The sequence below is a fragment of the Cyphomyrmex costatus genome, unplaced genomic scaffold (genome assembly GCF_001594065.2).
Source record: "Cyphomyrmex costatus isolate MS0001 unplaced genomic scaffold, Ccosl1.0 scaffold14, whole genome shotgun sequence".
NCBI classification, from domain to species: domain Eukaryota; kingdom Metazoa; phylum Arthropoda; class Insecta; order Hymenoptera; family Formicidae; genus Cyphomyrmex; species Cyphomyrmex costatus.
The window spans coordinates 902,002-925,662 of NW_017275390.1; the positions used below are offsets into that span (position 1 = coordinate 902,002).

At 34.8% G+C, this 23,661-nt stretch overlaps 2 protein-coding genes across 3 annotated transcripts in view; one reads left to right on the forward strand and one right to left on the reverse strand.

The window, feature by feature from the left end:
* Positions 1-5,853, forward strand: part of Galphas (G protein alpha s subunit) — a 29,761-nt gene extending 23,908 nt beyond the window's left edge. For both annotated transcript variants that reach the window (XM_018551366.1, XM_018551367.1), the window contains 5 exons: positions 3,025-3,079; positions 3,344-3,417; positions 4,225-4,404; positions 4,492-4,693; positions 4,790-5,853. In XM_018551366.1, the coding sequence (XP_018406868.1) occupies positions 3,025-3,079; positions 3,344-3,417; positions 4,225-4,404; positions 4,492-4,693; positions 4,790-4,936 (658 nt within the window). In that variant the 3' untranslated portion in view covers positions 4,937-5,853. The remainder of the gene's footprint in view (positions 1-3,024; positions 3,080-3,343; positions 3,418-4,224; positions 4,405-4,491; positions 4,694-4,789) is intronic.
* Positions 5,854-18,524: 12,671 nt separating this feature from the next.
* Positions 18,525-23,053, reverse strand: Ddx1 (ATP-dependent RNA helicase Ddx1). Its single transcript, XM_018551364.1, has 12 exons — positions 23,038-23,053; positions 22,847-22,898; positions 22,555-22,739; positions 22,269-22,468; positions 21,721-22,191; positions 21,478-21,647; positions 21,238-21,400; positions 19,693-19,879; positions 19,304-19,597; positions 19,006-19,223; positions 18,801-18,921; positions 18,525-18,736 (listed from the first exon to the last, which is right to left on the reverse strand). Exons 1-12 carry the CDS (start codon positions 23,051-23,053, stop codon positions 18,624-18,626), a joined length of 2,190 nt encoding a protein of 729 aa, XP_018406866.1. The 3' UTR covers positions 18,525-18,623.
* Positions 23,054-23,661: the final 608 nt, after the last annotated feature.

Below are 23,661 nucleotides of genomic sequence, written 5' to 3' on the forward strand. Positions count from 1 at the left end.
GTACAGCGGTGTGTCTGATATAATTGTAACAATCTGATGGATATCGTACTGCGAGCAATAGTCGTAAGATCGATGCGAATATAATAACATGGTTTATTATTATCCCGCGGTTCTACACCGAGGGACGTATATAATATTATGCGGTCAGTATATAACGCTGTTCCTCGTACAACTAGTGTAACTATTATATGTATATAATGCGATAATATATCGCGAATAACAGCTACAAAAGATCGTCACGTTATAATAATACGATTTATTGTTGCGTAATCTAATACGCTTTATTATATCCCTCAAGAAATAAGTCACTCTTCGCCGCCGAGCGTTGAGTTTTAATTAAATACAAGTTCTCGGTCGAATTATTCTTTTGAATGAAATGATAACAGTCAGCCATAAAAAATAATCGTTAGAGAATCTTTACGCACGATGCGTTTTAAACACGCCCTTTGCTAGCGCAATTACAAATCTATGAAAGCGAACCGTACACGAATCTTATAAACGGGCACGCAGTTGACGTCGAAAGATATCTAAGCTCACGCGCGCGTTAAGATTTCTTTTTTGTTCGCGTTACTTGAACTCGCGAATTGGTGCGAGTGATTAGAAACGTTTCAATGCTGACTAAACTGCGCATGCACACAAATATCGTCATGTGTAATTTAAAATGTATTCAGCATCTTTCGCCCTCGTTCTCATACAAACAATTTTACGTCGAGAGAGTTCGGGGATTATATAATTCAAAGTATATATCGAGCATCTAAGGTAAATGTATCAAAATCGGACATGTACTTTATGTCCGGACACTTAAATGAGATTTATTATTATTATTATTATTATTAATTTTAAATGCTTTTTTCATTACAATATTATAATTTAATTATATTTAAAAATTACTTTAAAAAAAAGTTTGAGATTAATAATATAAACAAATATAAAATTTTGTTCAAATACTCGGACATATCCGATCACATGGGACGTTTATCTTACATGCACATCAAAAAATAACGTAGAAAAAAGTAGCTTCAGTTCGGATTAGGTTTTTAAATTTGTGCCTCTACTCTCACACGTCGGCACATACTTCCTTTTTTTTTACACATATTAGAAAAATTATACTTTTGAAAATATACGAGTGTTTGAAATTTTGAGAAACTCCCCGTACGTACGACCGAAGCAACGTGTGTAATGGAACTGCAAAGGCATATGAAAAGCGACGTAGTGTTATGTACAGACCTCTTTTATGCACTTCGCAAGAAATAGATAAAAACGAGTGTATACATACATGCGCGGAGAAGAATTCCATAACGACAAGATCGTCTTGCATATCTTTCTTGCATTCTTTCTGCCTTTCGATATTTCTACGTCGAATTTCTTTGCTTTTGCGATGTAAGCTGTCTGTCTTTGTCAAATAATGTAATTTAAATTCTGGATTCTCCTTGAATCTCGACAAAATACAAATCGTATATACGATTTATTTTAACAATGAGATTTGAATTACACGCATGTGGTACTTATCACTTCTAGAGTACATCTTTCATACGTATTTCTTACGATGCGCATTATACACTCAACAGCAAAATTAAAGCATCACTTATCCTGCCCCTCAAAAATAGGCAAATTTCAAAAGAGTGTAACTTCGTCAAAAATAATCGTAAAAAAATTTGTAAAAAAGTATTCTAAAGCTTGAAATCTCTAATTTCGAAAATGGCAATTGATATTTTGATTTGATTAATTCTTTATGAAATTGTACGGACACAAATGAAGGTGCGTTAAATCTCAAAAATTTTTACTAACTTTGAGAAATTCCATGACGTGAATTAAAAATCATATAAAAATTTACAGCATTTGAAAGCGTGAATCTTTACCTTTAATTCATTTTTTTTGTTGAGCTCTGTACGATTTTTTTCACCGAGTTATTCAACATTGTAGCAAAAATCCTTTTTGCTTTAATGTTGATTAACTTGATGAACAGAGCTCAACAAAAAAGGAAATTAAAGATAAAAGTTCACGTTTTCGAATACTGTAAACCAAATTTTTATGCGATTTTTAATTCACGCCATGGAACTTCTCAAAGTTAGTAAAAATTTTTGACGCACTTTCGTTTGTATCAGCATAACTTCGTAAAAAATTAATCAAATCGAAATATCAATTACTATTTTCAAAGTAGAGATTTCAAGCTTTAGAATGCTTTTTTACAAATTTTTTTACGATCATTTTTGACGAAGTTAAACTTTTAAAATTTGCCTATTTTTTGGGGGGGGGGGGCAGAATAAGTAATGCTATAATTTTACTGTTGAGTGCACATTAAAACATTTTTTACGTCTTGCGAATTGTTCACGTTCGAAAACCCAAGATTTCAATGACAAAAATTTGATTCACATCACACACGAAAGAGACATGTTTTCGACCACATACGGACGCGTGCATGGAGTGGCTCTCACGATAACGATGCGGTTGATTGACAATGATTGTTATCGCGAATGCCCCGGCATCGATCAAAATTAATAGTTCAACTTGATTTTGACGAATTTATGTTATCGTAGGTATGGATATATTGTTTCTTTTTTTTTTACATATAACTTGCGGCACAAATTGACAAATTAGGAGATTTATAATAGTGTCAGGAAATAATGTAATAATTTACGAGAATCTCTCTTTTCTCTTAATATAAATCATAAATTGAAACACCGCGTATATTTCACGAAGAGTCAAGTTATATTTCTGCAAAGTAGCAATAAAAATTTGCAATTGTTCCTTCTCGAATTGGTAACGTACTTCATTTCAAACGTGCGTTGAATGCGCATCTTTTCGTTTTTTCATTCGGCACGCGCAACGCACAGAATATTCATAGAAATACTATGGCGGATGCCATAGCACATGTAATTATTGAGCATGTTGTCGAATAAATATTAAAAAAAAAACACGCGCGTACTCTGCAAATATTTGCAACGAATCTTCTGAAAAATTACAAATTATCTAATTTGACACTCGCAGGTAAATCTCACTAATTCCGCTTTCATTCTGTTTCAGTTTTCTAGATAAAGTAGCCATCGTAAAACAGCCAGATTACACGCCCACGGAACAGGTAATTATCTGTTTCTCTTTTATTTTAATCCTTCAATAATGATGATTATGAGCGTAATTTTGAGACTTTCGATATTGAAAAAAATTTTTTTATCCCGCGTATATTACGTCTTTAAAAAATAAAATTACTCCGATCTTATTGTTAGATCCTCGCTTGGCAATCTTGGCACTCACAAAGCCATCCCGCATCTCTTTATTCATATATGTACAATACTTGTGTGCGTAACCATCAACATAACGAGTATATGCTTTCGTTTTGTTCCAGGACATCCTCAGGTGTCGAGTCCTCACGTCTGGCATTTTTGAGACGCGGTTTCAGGTCGACAAAGTAAACTTTCAGTAAGTCCCATAATGCGCGACATGCTGTTACCCGCGCGCGTTTTACTTCAATGTCGTGTGGCTATATATAGCCGATATATTACAGTCACATCGGCCGACGGTAAATATAAACGCAAAGCGACGGCGACGGCGACGGCGATAGCGGTGGTGGCGGTGGCGGTGGCGCGCATCTTAGCCTAGCATCTCTATGTATTACGCCCGCTGTTAGCAAGACTTACACTGTTATAACGTGAAAGCTGAAATCCGTTAACCGCGTCAACGCCTCCGCAACTGTAACATTTTCCCTTTTTGCGTTCACTCGCAGGTCACGTACGACGCCCCGCATTATTTTCTACAGACCCACCACACCCCTTTGTTGTCGCCTCTCTCGCTATGCTCGTGTAGCCGTTTTGCTTCTAGCAAATATAAATATACTCGAGAAATTCGTGCATTTGGCAATTTTAAACTTTAAGCGCTCTTTGAGAAGATCCGTAAGTTTAGGCCCATAATCTTGCTCTAAGAGGCCGTAAGCCATAAAACCGTAAGAAATTGGCCAATCATAATCAAATATGTTAAAAATAATCGACTGTGATTGATCAATTTCTTGCGGCAAGGTTGTGGACCTAAACTAATTGTGCAAATACTAAAACGACTGGATTTAAGGTCTATTTTCATCTAACATGTAAGAAATCAAAGTACTTGGGAATATAATTTACATAGCTTTTTGCAATATTAATCTTAAATGGATGAGGACATGAACTCTTATTTTCGTTAGACGCGGTTCGCAACGCCGATATTTTGATTGTGAGCATTTTCTCGATTTTACAGTATGTTCGACGTCGGCGGCCAACGTGACGAAAGAAGAAAATGGATACAGTGTTTCAACGATGTTACGGCGATTATATTTGTCACGGCGTGTAGTAGTTACAACATGGTACTCAGGGAAGACCCTACAAAATTGAGACTTAGGGAAAGTCTCGATCTCTTTAAAAGTATCTGGAACAATCGGTACGCATCTCCATTTTACATCGGGTAAAAATCCATGATATCGATATTCCTTTTGATTCCGACGGATGTTATCTTTTTTCCCCCTAGGTGGCTCCGCACAATCTCGGTGATCCTGTTCCTAAACAAGCAAGATCTATTAGCAGAAAAGGTCAAAGCAGGCAAGCACAAATTGGAAGATTACTTTCCGGAATTCTCGCGCTACCAAACACCAGTTGAGCCCGGAATAACGGATTCCGCGGAAATACCTGACGTCATAAGGGCCAAGTACTTTATAAGGGACGAGTTTCTCGTAAGTATATAATGCGCACGTAATCCACGTAATACGCGCGTTGGATTAATGATCGCTACCGAACATATACTCTGACGTTGTTGCTTGTTTGTCTAGCGCATAAGTACAGCGAGCGGTGACGGCAAGCACTATTGTTATCCACACTTCACGTGCGCTGTCGACACGGAGAACATCAAGAGAGTGTTCAACGATTGCCGGGACATTATCCAGCGGATGCATCTGCGCCAGTACGAGCTCTTGTGACTTCGTTCCTGCCGACGTCTTCTGTCATTATTCGTTAGCCTGACAGTCACGCTCGTGTTGCACCTTGAGTCGCTGCTGCAGCCACTGCGAACTGAATGAGCGAAAGCGAGCTGTGCCATGAACCATGGCCTCGCGAGGAGGACTCGTTCGAGTTCCATACACCTGGGTATACTCAGGTAACGCGTAGGGCTTCCTCGCCAGTCCAAAACCGAAAAAAAAAACGTATATTATCCGAAGGACGATCGCGCGTTCATCGAGTGCGCGCCAGCGGACCTTGAAAGTGATTCTACTCCTCGTCGATGAGAGTCGGTATACAGCGATACACATTACACACCGCTGCGAACAACTCTTCGCTGCGTGAGATCTGTCTGAAGCGAGTTCCTTCTCACGCGGAATAAATTTCTCGCCAAACCGTGAGCAAGGCACGACGCGAGATGTCCACGAGAGGTCGACATGTCGACCCCACACCGTGTCCTAGTACCGTGAGTCGTAGTTGAGCGAAAACGAACGAGCGGCCCCTTTACACTCACACACACGCACACACACATACAAATATACATACACACACACGCAAACGCACACAAACGGGCGTATTTATTTTCGATCACTCGACTTTCTTTTCAGTTAGAGAGAAAGAGAGTGCTGAACACTCGTCGTCGTATCCGGATGATGGCGGGAACGAAACTCTCATGCGCCGTTCGAATCCCTATTAACTTGGACCTTCCACTGTCGTAAATTGAGTTGGGACATGGTAAAAGGTTGAGTGCTATTTTGTGCTAATTGGTTTGCACTAGAGCAAATTTTGTTGCTCCAACTATTTAGCAGAAAAAAATAAAATGAAGGGGTTAATGGTAAACAAGATCCCCCTTCCATAATCAAAAATTATATAGAGAAGTGCGATACCAAAAAAAAACAAGTACACCCTTCGTTGCTTTTTTATTGCGTATTATCTGTTCTGATCTTGGGAAGACCTTTACATTCTTTTTAAAGATTCTTCCGTGAATGATATCATCTTTGATTTGGTAAAAAATTTAAACATTTTTAAACCTTTCATTCATTAAATAATATCTGTACTTCTTAGATAATGCCGTAAACTTATTTTGGCACTTTGTATGGTAATCCTCTTGCAGGTCAGAACTTGGCGATATGGTATTTGCATGTGCCAAATAGGAGCTGCCGGAACAACGCACCAACTTGTGGAACAATCATATAGAACATTTTTTTGCATTTATAGTTATTTGTTATGTAAATGGGTTAGTTTCTTCATCAATATCTTAAGCTGTTTAAGAACCCTTCTCTGTCTATAGGACGTAAAATTAAGTTTTTTTTTTTGTTAAAATGGGTCGCGCTCGGGAGACTCTCACGCTTGACACTGACTGCTGTAATTTCTACACCAAAATGTCGCTAATGGCGGGCTTTGCACTAACACCAAACGGGCAGGCCGATGGCAGAACGCAAGTGTTCCTCGTCCCGAGGCATGCGACTTTACACAATTTACGAAATTGTAGAGCAACCTCACTCGTTCTCTTCCGTGCGAACCGTCGAGAAGACGTCTGTCCCGACCCAGTTACGGCGAGAGTTTTCGGCATTTCGACGTACACGGAAACCATCGATAAAATTTTGCGTGTGTTCTCCACTTTTCAATAAATTTTATGTTAGTCAAGTCTTTATAAATTGGTTTAATAGTTTTTGGACTTCTGGATGCAAAGTAGATTGATGTACATGACTATTGAGCTTATTTTCTGCTTTAGCCAGTCGCACCAAGAATTAGGGTCTTCCGGATAAAAATGATGTTGTTTTTGATCCATAGAACATTTGTGGTATCTACGTGATTTAAATTATTTTTCATCACGCGTGCACGTAATGTGCCCTATACCGCAACGCTTTTGCGTGCGGGAAGTAGCCAATAGCTCAAGTCGTTGAGGTATTTCTCTAACCCCACGCAAAAGCGTTACATTAAAAAAAATAGCGCAACGCAGTGATAGCGCTCGTACAAATATCATCACGGAGAAACGTGCCGACCCACAGTGGTTTGAAATCGCAAAAACATGGTATAAACTCCAAAATGTAATTTTTTAAACAAATTATTTTATAATAAGTTAAAATCAGTTTAAAAAAAGACCCAAACAAGTTTTAATTGTTTTATTAAATGATATAAAATATAATTATTAATAAAATTACAATTTTGAATAACAAATAAATAATTATTTAAAATATCCTATTTGAAAAAAAATGAGTACACATTCAAATTTCTTTATAGATACATATTCTAGTTTTTTAACATATGATAATATTGTCTAATAATAATTATTAGATAATATTATATTATTATAATTATTATACGTAATATTAGTTTTCGTCTGAAGAAGTTTCCTCTCATAAAATATTTATTGTTTATGCTTGGCCTCACCTCGTTTGATAAACGAATAATGCACGGTGCTCTTACTTGACCATCATACAGACACCATAATCTTCTTTTTTACGAAGCTCCGTACGATTTTTTTTCGAGTTATTTAACGTTGAAGCAATTGGGTCATTTTTGCTTCAACGTTGAATAACTTGGCGAAAAAAAATCGTATGGAGCTTCGTAAAAAGCAAATTAAAAGATAAAGTTCCACTCTTTCAAGTGATGTAAATCGCATTTACGTACAGTTTTTAGTTTGCCCCGTGGAACTCCACAAATTTCGTCAAAAATTTTGAAATCTGATTTATCTTCATTTGGAGTTTACGGTCGCAAACGGGGCCCTCCTGCTCAGAGGGGGGGGGGGGGGGATGGGCAACCAACTAAAAGAGGAACCCCCCAAGCTGTGTAAGCTACCGTGTCAGGAACTGTATGGCGCAGGGGGAGCTGCGTCGTTAACGGTGCCTCCTGGATAACGGGCGAACTCCAGGAGTACATAGCCAAGTCGCGGTTCTGCCCGGGTGAGATCGCGCGACCGCGCTACTCATGGGAACAAGAATAGAGAACACAAACAAAAATGAAAATATGAACAAAGTCCTCTCGGGAGTGGCTTTCCTAGGAAGCGAACAACCGAAGGAAAAAGCAGCGAGTGCGGGTCTACGTAAGACCAGCACTCGCTATAGCGGAGCTGCAAGGCGCCGCTACAAAAAGGAGAGGGAGAGAGCTGAGAAAGCCAACTCCAGTTTTGGCATGTGTTTCGGAGGCTTATTCGCATCTAACCATTGCGCAGAAGGTCTATGGTTGTCGTGAAGTATCCACTTTTCATTGCACGTTACTATTCTGTGCAATATACCATCATTATTCTGTCAAATTCAAATATTAACGATACTACATGATGTCTAGAATATTTTGGTACCAAATTCATGCGACAATTCCGTATCTCTAACTTTTAATTTGACGTTGCGGTACATAACGGTGCAGTTATGATTCTTTATAGATATTTGTTTAACAGTGGAATTTTTTCAATATGTTTTTACACATTCTAGAAGCAACAAAATCTGGTGTATTTGTTGTTTTGATATTAAAACTCTGTATATTTTTATTACAGGGAATTCAACTTGTCGTTACCTTGTACGTCCAACTTTCCTTTTTTTTCCCTTCTAAACCTGGCTAGAGCAACAAAATTCGCTGTGGAGCAACAAAGTAGAACTCAATTTTTGACCATGTCCTAACTTGATTTACGATGCTGGGAAGTCCAAATGAATAGGTGTGCCGTTCGATCGTGCATGCGAACCATTACCTCGTTAATTTTATTCCTCACGTGTGATTCCGCTTCGTGGCGGAACGTGCGAATTCTGTCATAAGCGTGGGCCAACGTCGTCGGATGTGATTCGAGGGACGATCCTCCTCGTTCAACACACTCTTGACGTGAATTATCGTTCGGATTAGAGTTAAGGATGTTTCCTAAGTCTTAAGCGAACCTTTCCGGTAAAAAGGAAAAAAAAGAAAAAAGAAACTTTTATCGTTTTTTGACTCTCCTCGATCCTTATACGCGTTTCCGAATCTCCGCTATACTTTTGCCTCGCTCCCTTTCGTACATCTCGCATAGAATCTCCACGTCTCTTTCGTTTTTTTTTTTTTTTTTTTTTTATGAGCTTTCGACTTCCGAATCTCGATTCTTTTTATTATTACATTGGCCCGACCTATAGGAGTCTCAGCCGCGCCCTTTTTACGAGAAGAGTATTTTGTGAGATTTTACAGTATTTCGAAGAGCGTTTTAATTATATAACTATGTATCGAGTATATGTACAGGGTGACCGTCCACGGATTCTCATCGTTTTAACATACGTTTCTTACGATCGAGATCTCTCACGGATATGGATTTCCCCTTTTTTCACCGATATATATATATATATATATAAATATATATATATATATTTACCATAAATCGAGTAATTTTTTTTAATTTCTCTGTACTTAGGCACGCGCTATCCATAGCAGCAATCGTCTGTATATGTATATCCTAGCCCATGCGCGCGCGTGAACGTAAGAAATGTGCCACGTTCAAGTTCTTCATTACTATGCACGCAAGTATAATTTCGCGATATGTTGCACGCGCACGGCGTTTCGGGACTTGTGTAAAAATAATCGTTTTCTTTTTATCCTGAAGTTCGCATCTCGCTTTCTGAGAAATCCTCGCGCGCCAATGATACGTGGTAACGTGTATAAAGTTTTAGGATGGGTTCAGACCTAGACAGAAAAGCAAAAAGAGCAGAAAAGCAGTAGTCAATCACTTACACAGTTGGAAAAAATATGTTAGATTTACCATAAATCGACATGTCCCAAACGGTCCACTCAAATTTTTGTGTTAATTTAACATGAGTATGTTATTTTGAATAGTAACACGAATACTGTGTTTATATTTCAACAAAAATGGAATGTAATCTTGAATAAAACTTGAAGAGAGTTATATGTACAATCAACATAATTATTATGACAAAATTAATATATAATATAACAAATGTTCTCGAAAAAGACGATTTGCCTAAAACTTTAACCAGCAGATTTTTTCACAAAAATATACAAATTTTCTAACTGTGTACGCTGGCAGAAAGCAGTACAGAAAACCGAAACTATTATAGTAGCGATGACTAGTGACTATCAGTTCGAATTGATTGGCTGTAGCTTTTCTACTTTTTGTTTTTCTGCCTGGGTCTGAACCTACCGTTATGCTCTTGATCCAATAATCTGTCATGATAGATCGTATTTATGATTATGCGGAACGAGGACGTGCGAAAAGATCTTGTTGCTTCTTATACATAGTACATCGCTACTATAATTGCATACCACTTTCCTTGTCACTACCTGAACACCTCGTGTGTAGCAAGTCATTTATCAACTTTTCCTCAATTGTCATTATACTTTAGTCGAAAATTAACGAAATGCTTACGCGCTAATGACGTATATACATAGATCAAGCAACGCAACTTTAAGGCAGTTATAATAGTTAACAGCTATTTTAATCACTTTCTTATTGAAATAGAGAAATCAAATATTTTTTCGCTACAATATTTAAAAATAAATAATCACAAATTTATAATATTAATTGTATATAATAATTTTATATATATAAAAAAATAGAAACTTTTTTCTCTATATAAGGTAATTCGGAGGAAGATACCACATGTTTTTTTCAAGTTTTTATTCTTGAATAACTTCTTAATATTATTGAATTAACCAACGAAAAAATATTATTTATATTCTAGATACTTTTCTTTATTCATACAAATTAACGAATTAAACATTTGATATTCCGTATTATATGACATATGGAAAAAATTGATATGTCATATACTCTACAAAAGAGAGAGTGACATCTTCCTCCTATAGTATATACGGATGAGATGCCATTTCTTATGGAAGATGTCACAAGCAGTTAAATAATGTAATGCAATATAAACTTGCATATTTATACTTATTTATAGTCCATAATCAAGAGTTTAAGCTATAAAAACACATAAATATATAGTAAAACATAAATTAAGGAAAAATGAAAGAGAATAATTTAAGAAGTGTGTTGGACATACTTTTATTTATTTAAATAGCATTTTATTAACTTGAAATATTTCGAATTATATAAAGCATTCAAAATTTTAGTCCATAAAATCGTTTTAATAATAGGAAATCAAACAGGAAAAATGTATTATATTTACTATTATCTTTTTCCAAGTGTAAAAGGAATATGCAATTGTAACTTCTACGCATATAAGAATATTACAAATAGCCCAGGAAAACTAGAGTTTAAAAAGGAAAAAAGTGCTGCTAGATTTTTGTATAGAGGTGTATAATAGTGTATTTTTTAACATATCAAAGGTCTCCATATGTCGAGGCATAGCCGGTTGCGTCATCTTGAAAAAATGTCGCAAAAAATCGGTTTTTTGCAAATATCTCAGAAACCATTCGTTGTACGGGAATTAACGTTCAGTTGAGAAATAAAGCTGCTAAAATTCCTCACAATTTCATTTTTTGATGAACCTCGTACGACCAATAGTTCTCGAGATAGATTTTTTTTAAGGGACCGCTTATTTTCGAACGTTACGTAAATGTGTTCTGTCTTCGCGAATATCTCAAATTTGACTGCATTTACGTGCAAAACGCATATAACAAAATCGAAAGAGTAATTACTACAAAATGGGATTTTATTGAATGTCGTATGATCGATAGTTCCGGAGATATCGATTAACATACCATATATTAGAAAGAGCATATTTCATGACCTGCTTTTTCGTATTTTGTTAAATACTTTTTGATGTCAATTAGCATAAACTTTTGATAATTGCAGTTTTTTGCCCATTGTTTACTACATACTTTTACGTAGTCAGAATAGCTAATATATGTTCTATGATAAAAATATAAATAAAGTGACATCTTTTCCCGAATTACCTTACATATATTTTTGGTGAGAGATATGTCTGAAAATTCGGTATACATCAAGAGAAGATTGGAGTGTTGTATTGATGAAAAAAATGGCATAACACAAAGAAATAAATAATTAACAAATAATATAATCTTGTGTGCTAGCTCGGATAATAATGATATATTGGAAAAAATGAAGATTTCGACAAATGAGTCTTCTCACATTTACATTGTCAATTATTACCAACTTTATTTTTATAGTGTTTTTCATTAGCAAAACTGGTGTGCATTCACAATAGTGGATATTAAGGCCGTCATACACTACTCTAACCTGAGTATAAAAGTGAAATATCTCAATTGATAAAATCCCCAATGTATATCTTATCAAATAGCACAATAAAATATATTGAGGATTTCGCAGTTTAATTCGTCTCTATATTTTCATTAAACATGCATCTTTATATTGATTTGTGTACAACGGCTTTAAAGTAAGTGTGTTATTTGTAAGTGTGCATTAGTTCTGCCAATGAAAAACGCTATTATTTTAGAAGAATCGGGAATCCTTGGTCTATGTGCGTATATCATTGTGTACTTGCGTATCAAGCTGTTAAAAAAGTTGATGCCTGTACGAATACGATATATGTAATGTCGCTGGTACGATCTCATTATGTACATACACATCGTCGTATATTTCGTTGTCACTTGTAATATTCTGTGAGATTGAGGCAGAACAAATAAATCCTGTAAAATTGCGCACAACACGCTCGCATATACACTTTACACGAATTGTTTGGTTAATTAAATCTTTAGCTATGTATTGACACAATTATTTAGCGAGAACTGAGACGTTTACAATAAAATTCTAATTTAAATTGATTAGAATTTTTCTCGTGCCATATTTTGTAGCGACTAAAAATATGGCAATAACAAATCTTGATAGACAATTATGATCGCAATGCATCTCTATCTTGTTTTTAATGTTTTAAAAAAAACCTTTCGCATATTGTAAATAAAGGATTAAATACCGATTATCGATTCATCGTGATTATTACATACATTACAGAAATTTAATCGAAGCGAGTAAAGTTGAAAAATGCGAAATGAGCTAGATTCTAAAAATTTGTGCAGCACACTGTAATACGCTCGATTGTTATTTCTGTCTTTCTTTATTGACTGTATTTGTTAATCCTGACTTTTTAATTTTTTTAGTTCAGTCTGTTTGTCGCAATGACGCTGAATCGCACAATTGAAATGATCATGTTTCAGTTTGTCTCACAAGATTGTCTTTAAGATTTTGAGGAACCTTTTTGGTCAATTCTGTTTTTATATAAATGCCTACACAACTATCTTCTTTTTTATCTTGCTATTTTATTAACTGACATTAGCACTGTAGGTTCTCAGCCTACTAAATTAATATTTCTCGCGCAATTCTCTTATATTTTTATCATAACTTGACAAAATCTCGTTATATAACATCCATCTGTCGATGAGTCCACAACTACATAACTGTAACTTAACATACAATATTGACGTACGAATACGTGAAGCATATAGTACCAAAAAGTATCAATCATAATCATCGCGAAATAAAATTTCTTACTGCGCTTTGCGTTATGTCTTATTTCATTTTATTTAAGCAACGAGATAAACAACTATACGATTAAATCCGAAGAATTTTTTCTAGGGTGTCTTTATAATGATGGGAGAATAAAAATCACTAATTCCGCCAATGTTCGACGAAGAAATGAAATTAATTGATCGTTTTAAATCTAGATTTAAAACCTTACTTTAAAAGGCCATAAACCACAAGCCTTAAGTTATAAGTGATGATATATCAGAGCCAGAGAACTTACGCTTTTAGATTGTAAGAATTGAGTTTTGCTCAATTCGCTTAAGTTTAACAGCTAAAGACTAAAGATTGTGCAAAAACAGTTTAAAAACAGAAATTAATGTCACCTCTTTCGGCTTATGGCTTAAGGTTCTTAAAGCAAGGTTGTGGACCTAGATTAATATGTACATTTGCATCTGTCGTATATTAGTATACGTATAACTATAGACGCGAGCCCATGGTTTCTAACATTATTTATAAGTTCTTGAAATGTTATTTTTACTACAACTAATCGGAACAGAGAGAATCCGAAAAAGAGGGAAGAATCTCTTTGCGATTATTATTTATATTAAACTTACGTGTAACTAAAATGTTCACATCACAAGTATACGCTTGCGATTACACGTTACCATTTGTCACGAATAAACTGTATTTAACAATTAGTTTTAAACAGCGACCTGCGCAAAATATAATGTCAGATATGCTTTCTTTTTTGATGGTTTCATCGGTGGTATCAGAAACAGAGAGATTGTATATTCGGCAGTGTATCGTTTAGTACGATATGTATGATATATATATACATATATATATATTCGTTATATTTATTAAAATTTTAAAAATATTGAAAACGATGTGCATATATATATATATGTATAGAACTTGGCAGCTAACCGAAATATATGGAACGATCGAGCGTTTCCATGGAAGATGCGAATTTATTTCGGTTCTAATCGATATCTCGATGAAATCATCCAAATGTGGCGTAATCTTTCGGAGCTGGGCCAGTATGTACACTATCTTATCGCTCTTCCATTCACGGAGAGAAAAGGAAATGTTTCATTATATCTTGTATCTATATCATGGTTCCACCATGATTCCATAGTGGATCGTGCCTTTCTATAGTTTTTCTATAGTTTTTCTCACACGCAAAGCGTTTCGTTTACTCTTCGTTATTTATCGAAAAATTCGATTCTTTTTCTAGGTAAATTAGAAACGCGGAGCGATCTTACGTTTCTCATACTCTTGTCACCGTAGAATTAATTTTTAATTTAAAATAATAATTTAAAAAAATTTTTAATGTGAGATCGTTCCACCGTTTTAAAGAAAATTTGAGAAGCAAGAGAAAGAAGCTACTTGTGCCTCGAGCGCGTTATCTATTCTAGAAATTAAGTAATTAATCGAAATGGTGTCATTTCTATAAGGATATATGTGTGGTAAATGATTGTCAGTGCTATTTGGAATTTGACTTTTTCTAGTCTTCGATAGCGGTTCGCTGGGCTCCACATTTTTATAAAGCGTAAAGTATCGCCGTTAAATATACATACATCATCGCGCGCGTTCAATGGTATATATTATAAGAGAGATATTAAATGCGGAGAGAGAGAGAGAGAGAGAGAGAGAGAGAGAGAGAGAGAGATATGAGGTTTATTGATCTTACCTAAAAAAGAAAATATATCCAATAAATTATAATATAAGACGCGATTAAAGTAAAGTATCAATATCGGAGGAAACTGACGAATACAACGTCGTTCCGTAAAGATAATCACTTTTAATCTAAATCCAACTATAAGAAAAACGATGGATCACATAATTATTATTGCGCGTGAATGTGAGAGGGAAATGGGAAAGAAAAGAAACAAAAAAAAAGAAAGAAAATTACCAAACTCGTCAATATAACTATGTCCCTTCGTGCCCCCCCCCCCCCCAATTAAATTATTCGTTATTGCGTGTCTCTTAGAAAGATGTCTAGCTAAAAACTTAAAGATAGATTATTATTATCACATTACTATCGGTGCAAGAGAGGCGAAAGCGTGAAGGTACCTCTTCATCATTTAATAAGTGCTATACTAATTTAGAAGCGACTGAGTCGACATAAGTCGAATAAAAGCAAACACGATGTGAGTGACTGGCGAAATCGTGAAATTTATTAGGAAATCAAATTCATGTTGTTCGTGCCACGATTTCCATCAACTTTATTTGTGCTCTCGCCACTATGGTTTGTAATTCCATCGAGAGAAGTTACATTGTAAAGAGAGAGAGAGAGAGAGAGAGGGGAAGAGAGAGAGAAGAAAGAGCAGATTAGGTAAATCAATAGTACTTCGCGTACAATGCAATTAATACACATGAAAAATATATATAATGCTGCCGTAAAAGTACGCAAACGATCAAACACATATGGTTAAAGGCACTTAGCGTGCGTGTATATCGTTATATATCTGATGGTGCCATTCAAATGTGAATCGTGGAACGAACACAAGTAGAATACAAAATAAACATATATATTATATATACATATAGATATATATATACATATGAATATATTATATAAATATATATATATATGCAATTCATTGAATCACAATCGCGCGGTTTGAATGGTGTGCATTGTGTGTATTTGGCTACGGTGTATATGGAGCTACGTGCATAATTGTGTTAAACGTGTTATTAGATTACGAGAAAAATATTTCATTCTCATTCTGTGATGACTGTGCTGAATACGAGGAGAGAAGAGAACAAAAAGTGTTTACATGAAGTCTTAAGACTAATGGATTAATAAATTGATTTAGCGAATAAAGATTTAATTAACATTCGTTGTGCTAACTGCGCAGAAGAGAAAAACGAAAGGGGAAAAATCTTTATAGACGTAAAAAAAAAGAGACATGCGTGTGTCTCTCGTTCGTTGTGAACTTCGCGTATGTGAAAAAAAAAAGCGAACACGATAAATATTCATAGCGCGCAAGACAAGATCTTAACATGTTAAAAACAAAAAAAAAAAAGAACCGAAAATACACGCTGTATCCGAGTTGTGGTGAGAAAAGAACAGTATGATTTGTATACTGTATAACTTTAGTCGTTTACCATTGCTTTCGAGAATATATAAGAGTTATGTGTATATATAAATTATTATGTGTAATTAAACAGAAATCATTTAGTAAATTCTATAAGCGCGTATATACATATATTATATATACATATTATAAATATATATAAAAGAAAAACACATATATACACACATATATACACACATGATTATTTTAAATGATACTCTAAATATTTCGAAAAATATAAAAGATACGGAAAAATATATTACACAAAAATTGCTCAGTTACTAGGGAAAAAGAAAGTGATAACTGTAATTGACTTAAAGAAAATATCCTTGAAGTCAGATCGAAATTACCTAAAAATTTTTTAATGGAAATCCTAATTTTTTATTTCATGTTCATGTAGCTGACGTCGAAACTTTTTTAAAATATTATAATAAAATCATATATAATACCTCTAAAAGGGCAACGAGTCTAACACGTTGTCAATGTAAAACTAATTATTATTAACAAATTAATTTACATAAATACTTCCAAACGATTCTAACACGTTACGTGTCTAATGTAATCTAACAGCGTTTAAATAATGAATGAAGATTAGACCGATTGTAAAAAAGATTATATGAAATTGTAAATCGTCTGTTCATTGAGGATGGTTCTGTGAGAACCGAAAGCATTTATGTAAATTAAATTGTTAATAATAATCAGTTTTGCACTGATAACGTACTAGATTCGTTGCCCTTTTAGAAATAATATGAACGTATTCGTTTGAACCTTTAGAGACTTTGTTAACTATAATAAAATTATTTTTGTGCATTTAAAAAATTTTATAGGGCTTGAAAGTTAACAGGTCAACGTTGGAAGCGCTCCGTTTGACCACGTTAATATTGATTACTCGTCAAGTAACTGGTATAACTGGTGTCATTTTAAATGGAAACTCCTATTTTTTTTATTCCAAAAATGAAGAAAGCAGAAAATTCTACGTTCAGATAAGCTATGGAGTCAAATTCAGCCCCATACTCAATGAGAAATGACAATTAAATCGATGTGAATTCAACGTCGATTTTATTATCATTTCTCACTGGATAACTTGTAAAGTACTCAATGAGAACAAAATTTTTATTATATTGTTTTGGAAAGGTATTGATCTAAGTTGATCAGCTATCAACATTAAATAAAAAATTAGAGTTTCCATTTAAAAAATTCTAAGTAGCTTTGACAGGCTTTAAGGACATCTTCTCTACGTCAACCATAGTCAAGGTCATCACCTCCTTTTATATTTTTCGAGATATTTCAGTGTATCACTTAAAATGACTCATTGTATGTATACACTCTTATGACATACATATATATGCAAACTATAAAAAAGCAAAAAGAAAGAGTCAATGTATCCTATGTTTGTATAATTGAAATAATGTGTAAAATGAAAGTATGATTTAATTATTAAGGCTATAAATATAATAAATATTTACTGTTTATCTTACAAAAATGATAGATGTCTTTGTGACAATTGGCTGTCAAGTTCAAATTTTATAAGGCATATATATAGTGTCCCAAAATTTGCGATTCAAATACTCCAGCAAGAAAGTTCTAGGAAAATTAACTATATATACATATAAAAAAATTATTTGTAAATTTTTATTTTAAACAGTAATTTTTAAGACAATAGGGATTTAAATATAGTCAATACAGACGAAAATACATTTAAGCGGCCGCCTGTCCATGAGTTGGGCGTGCAATAGAGTCTATAATTGATCATATTTAAACTATTATATCTCAGAAAATATCATAAAACAAATATTTACAAATAATTTTTTTATTTAATTCTTCGAAAACTTTCTTGTTGTGTAGTGCAATATTTAGAATCGTGAATTTTGGATATATGTACACACATCTATACACATTATCGCACATCGTTTTAATGTATCAAATAAGAAAGAAACAGTTTCATTTTTTTTTACATTTATATTTTTACTGTATAATACGCCATGACTTTACAAGTGCAAAATGTTTTAGAAATATACACAAGTACAGAAAGATAAAGAATAATAGCAATGATAGAAAAAGAAAACAGATTTTTAAATAGATGTTAAATTAAAAGTAACAACATTGATATTTTTTTAATATTTAAGGTTGGAGTAGAACTCTATATTACTAGAATTACGAGACTCGATAGATTAGAATTTCAGTCATTAAATATCTTTGAGTAACTTCTTCACTTTAACGCTCCGCTATATGCGTGCTTAAAAACTTAAGCTGCGCTTTGGATTCCAGAGCGGCTAATTCGGCCACGACAGGAGCCATTTGTTGGACATGGTCTTTATAATCAGAACCTGTGACATATACAGACGTTTAATAATCGTTTGTTGTAACATAATGAGAAATAATATTACATACCCATCGCCATTTTCTTTTCGCCATACGTAACTTTCCCATCAAACTCGTTCATTGGCACTTTTACGTCTGGACCAACTTGTTGAATCGTCACATTCAAGTGATCCTCAATATCTGCCAAGTACTGCGGAAGTATCAATGTTCATTCATATTAATCAAGTTTTATATACAATTGTCTTATTTCGAATCGAAAGTAGACTATACTTACTTGAGGTTCATTGTACCATGTGCAACAGCCACCTTTATTGGTCAGATTAGTATTGCTACAGTTTCTTCCACGAGAAGAACACCATTCGCCATGATACCATACCTTCTCTGGAACGCTACTGACCAAAGAAATAGCCAGACCCATTCTCTCAGCTCTACCAACTCTTCCAATTCGATGCACATAATTAGACTTCTCGTCAGGCAGCGTTACATTTATCACTAAAAAAAAAAAAACATAATCCATAAATAATATAATGTGTTTTTGTTTCGGAATAACTTTTTCTAAAAAAACTACTTACTGAAAGGCAAACCACTGATGTCCAGTCCTCTAGCAGCCACGTCGGTGCAGATCAAAAATTTTACTTCTTTGCGTTTAAACTTCTCCAAATTAGCCTTACGCTCTCCGGGCTTTCTGTCTCCGTGGAGACACACGCACGAAAACTGATGTCCACCAGATTTTTTCAAGTATCTTTCGAGATTATCGCAATCAAGTTTTGTTCTGCAGAATATCAATGCCCGATCCATTTTATGTTCTTTGATGGCACGAATGCAATACTCTCCCTTCAGTATCTTTACACCCTCTGACAACGAACCTATATAAAATTAACATAATTATTAATACATTACTCTGTTATTTTTATCGAGCGAGAATAGAATTGTTATTTAACGATTACGACAAGTGTCTAACATGCAATATCATTTGTTTGATTCATCTCATCTTTTGCATGCACTCCGTCAGTTTGTATGCAATTCCTCAAATTACGCCACAATTTGTCCTTCTGAGGATCTACCATCACTACAACATGATGTACGGTCTCAGGCACCGCATCTTCGCCCTTTAAATCTACCCAAGTTGGGAAATGCATCAAACGTTCCTATCCAAAAATCAAAATTTGAATGTACGTTATATATTTGCTTATTTACAAGGGCAAATCAATAAGTTAAACCCGTGTTAGTAATGAAGGCGCAAGTTTTTTCACAAAATATTTTTTTTCTACGTAATCTTATAAGAGGATACACTTTTTCGCTGCGATTTTTTAACCCCTCCGAAAAATATGAACTTTACAAAATAGGCCTGTGTTTCGACCTCCTCATTCAACGTGAATCTCTTTTCACTGAGCCATTTTTTTCCAAGTTTAAAAACAGGAAGAAATCGCTGGAAATCAAATCCAGAGAACACGATGGATGCAGCAGTTACTCATAGCGTAATTCGACTAATTTGGCTGTGGTGATTGCGGAAAAGTGAACCAGTGCACTTTGTGGAACAACACTCTTTTTCGCGTTAAATGAGAGCTGTTTTTCCTCCTATTCATCGAATCGGTCCAATAAATCAACATAACACTGATCCATGATAATTTTTCCTTTCTCTAAATAGTCGATCAAGATCACGCCTTGCGCATTCCAAAAAAACAGTAGCCATCACCTTTCCGGCCAATGGGACCGTCTTGGCTTCCTTCGGAGCACGTTTGCTGATCCACTGTTTTGGCTGCTCCTTGGTCTCCGGTGTGATGAATCCATGTCATCAACAATTACGACTCAACGTAAAAATTCCTGCGAATTGCGCTTAAACAGCTCCAAACACTGTTTCGAAATTGAGAGCATCCGCTTGTCCACCGCAATTGCGGCACCTATTGGGCCCGAGAGCTTTTTCATTCTCAAGTTATGCAAAATATTGAATGCCATTTCGTACAACACGGCCTCTGCTATTTCATGTACCTTCGTTCGGCGGTGAGAATCATGTCATGAATCTTTTCAATGACTTCCTCAGTAACCACGTCTGCCTAGGTGCTTCTCATCAAAAACAAATGAACGACTACGTTTGAATTCGTTGAACATTCTGCAAATCTGACGGTTGTCACAAATGGTGAAGGGTTTCCCATAGATAGCATCCAAATTCGTTTTTATTTTTTCGCACGTTTTTCCATACAAAAATAAAAAGTAAATCACGGATCAATATTGCTCGTTTTCCATTATATTGATAAATGCCAAACACCCTCATTACGAATTGCTGTCAAATCAAAACTATCACATGAATCACTCTGAAATTTTGTATGGCGTCATTTGAAAGATGATAGTACATACATAATGGTAATGCCAACTTGCATCAGCAATGTCGCCTGTCTTCAAACTCTGATACTTATTGATTTACCCACATATACATATATATATATATATATATATAAAATATAATTTATGTTGCATATATATAATATAGCTACATTATTGCACTTACGGCCATCTTTTTAACTTCAAATGCATGTAATGTTGCCGAACACACAATCATCTGCAATCTTTTGCCGTCTGACGTAATTTTCGGGATTTGTTTGTGCAGACGATCGATAAGTTCGGTGTAACCCTGTTTTAGGAGTCCGTCAGCTTCATCCAGCACAAAGAACCTTGAAATGTTAATTTACCTCGATAATTAATTTATTTTGATTCAATGTCATTTCTTTGCAATCAAATGATAAATTACCTGCAATGTGTTAACAACAAATAACCGCCTTGTATGAGATCCTCCAAACGTCCAGGAGTCCCAACTACCATATCCACGCCAGAATTCAGAACAGCTATCTGCTCTTTTACGCTTACTCCACCAATGACAAGTAACTCTCTGATCGTCGGATCCTTTAAATGTGTCTTAAACTGAAAATATTACTTTATTAATATCACGTATACAGTCTCGATAACAGATAGTTTATACAAAATTCTCATTCACCTTCTGGATTTGATTGTAAGTTTGTTCAGCTAATTCGCGAGAAGGCTCTATGATGATCGCTTGAGGTGCATTATTTTTTGGTTTACCACTTTCGTTAGACGAACTCTGATTACTATTAACAGTATTGTACTTAACAAATTCTTTTGGAGCCAAAGATACAGCTACACAGTCATTTGGAGGCGAATGCTTAAATGGTTGTGCTCCAAAATTGAAGGCCATCTCTGAGTTTTTCAATACAACAGCTGGATAGTAAGTCTGTGATTTTTGCTGTGTATTTAATGTAAACGCGACACCCAAATCTATACCATTCTTGGTAAATTTTATTTCACCCTTTACTAAATCAAGATAACATCCAATCACATCGTGCATTCCAAAGGCCTCTCCATAGTTATCAAATTGTTTCGCATTTGATTTCTTTCCTGTACCACCAAATCCATAACCGAATTTATCTGTTCCTAAATCTAAGGCAGCCTATTTCAAGAACATTCTTAATGAATCTTTCTCATATGATAATTTGAAATAATTGTGTCATTTATAAAAATATTTACCTGAGATGTAGACCAGCCTACTCGGCATAAACCTTCATCAGTAACTGTTGCTTCAAAAAAATACTTGTTACTTCCTGATACTCCTTTATTTGCACGGCAACCATGCCATTCTTTTTGTTCTCTACTCTGACATCTTAAACCATCCGTCGTGACAGCCATAGCTCGTCCTCTATCAAATAGACTCAGACCCCAATGTGTCGCTATAAAATATTAAAATATTTCTATTATTTTTTTAACAAACTTTATAACTTTACACTTTCCTCTTGTGTCAAAATTTAACACACACGTTGTTGAAATACAGCTCCAGTAGCTCCTTTCCCAGATTCCAAATCTTTAAGGGTCTCCCAAACTATTTGCAAAATAGGCAAACAGAAAGCACCAGTTTTTCCACTACCAGTTTCTGCAGCCATGAGTACATCACCACCACCCAAAATCAATGGGATCGCTTCAGCTTGAACATCTGTTGGTAGTCTGTAATTTATATTTTTTTAAAACTCTAAAAAAATTTCCTTTTTTTCTCTCATACATAATATTTTAAATTATAAAGTTACATTTTGAAATAGACCATCTTTACTTACGTCCATTCCATTTCGTCAACTGCTTTTCCTATTTCTGGCAAAACACCCATTTCTAAAAACATAAAAGAAATTGATATATGCTTTTGATTCAAAATAATATGTAACAATTGTTATACAAACTGACAGAACTAAACTGACATTTTCTACAAGCTAAAGCTTACTATATAAGTAATTTGTTAAAAATGTCATACCTTCAAAAGCAGTCATTCTTTTTCAATTGTGTTTATCCTGATACTAAAAGAATATGAATAAATTTTTCTAAATTAGAATAATAATTATTAATAAAGATGGTATGTCACAACCAATTCACCCCGGCAAACTGTAAATATCTTAAGATATCTCAAGAATTTTGAGTAAGTTAAATTTCATTAGATTTGATAGATTAATGTTTATCACCAGATAGCTCTGTGCGTATGCCGTATTGCCGTATTGTCTGCAGTTGTCTGTTCGTTACAGATTACAAAGAGAAACCTGAGAGCGGCCATGGCGGCCTTTTTCCTGTAACTAATGCTTTACACTAGCGGCACCAACGTCCATTTTCGAACTGCGGGAACTACGTACCACGAGAGCAAGCGAGACAGCGAGTAGTAGATATCCACTTCAATCCACTTCTTCAGAGGGCGATAGTGTGCGGAGGCATTTTGTGGCTACAGGAAAAAGGCCATCATCTCAGTTTCTCCAAGTTCCTCTTAGTTTTTCCTTGGTAGTAGCAGAGAGGTAGTAGTTAGTGTTTTTTGACTTTTTGTAGCCTAGGTAAACTTTTATTGAATGTTGAATGCAAGTTTTATCAAGCCTTATTCTCTTAGTTAAATAAT

Bases quoted from the DNA above. Each gene is read 5' to 3' on its own strand.
- Ddx1 (XM_018551364.1), bottom strand. The intron at 19,224-19,303 runs GTAAGTAGTTTT...TTTTTTTTTTAG, and splicing joins CATCAGTGGTTTGCCTTTCA to TGATAAATGTAACGCTGCCT. The intron at 18,922-19,005 runs GTAAGTATAGTC...ATACTTCCGCAG, and splicing joins CATGGTACAATGAACCTCAA to TACTTGGCAGATATTGAGGA.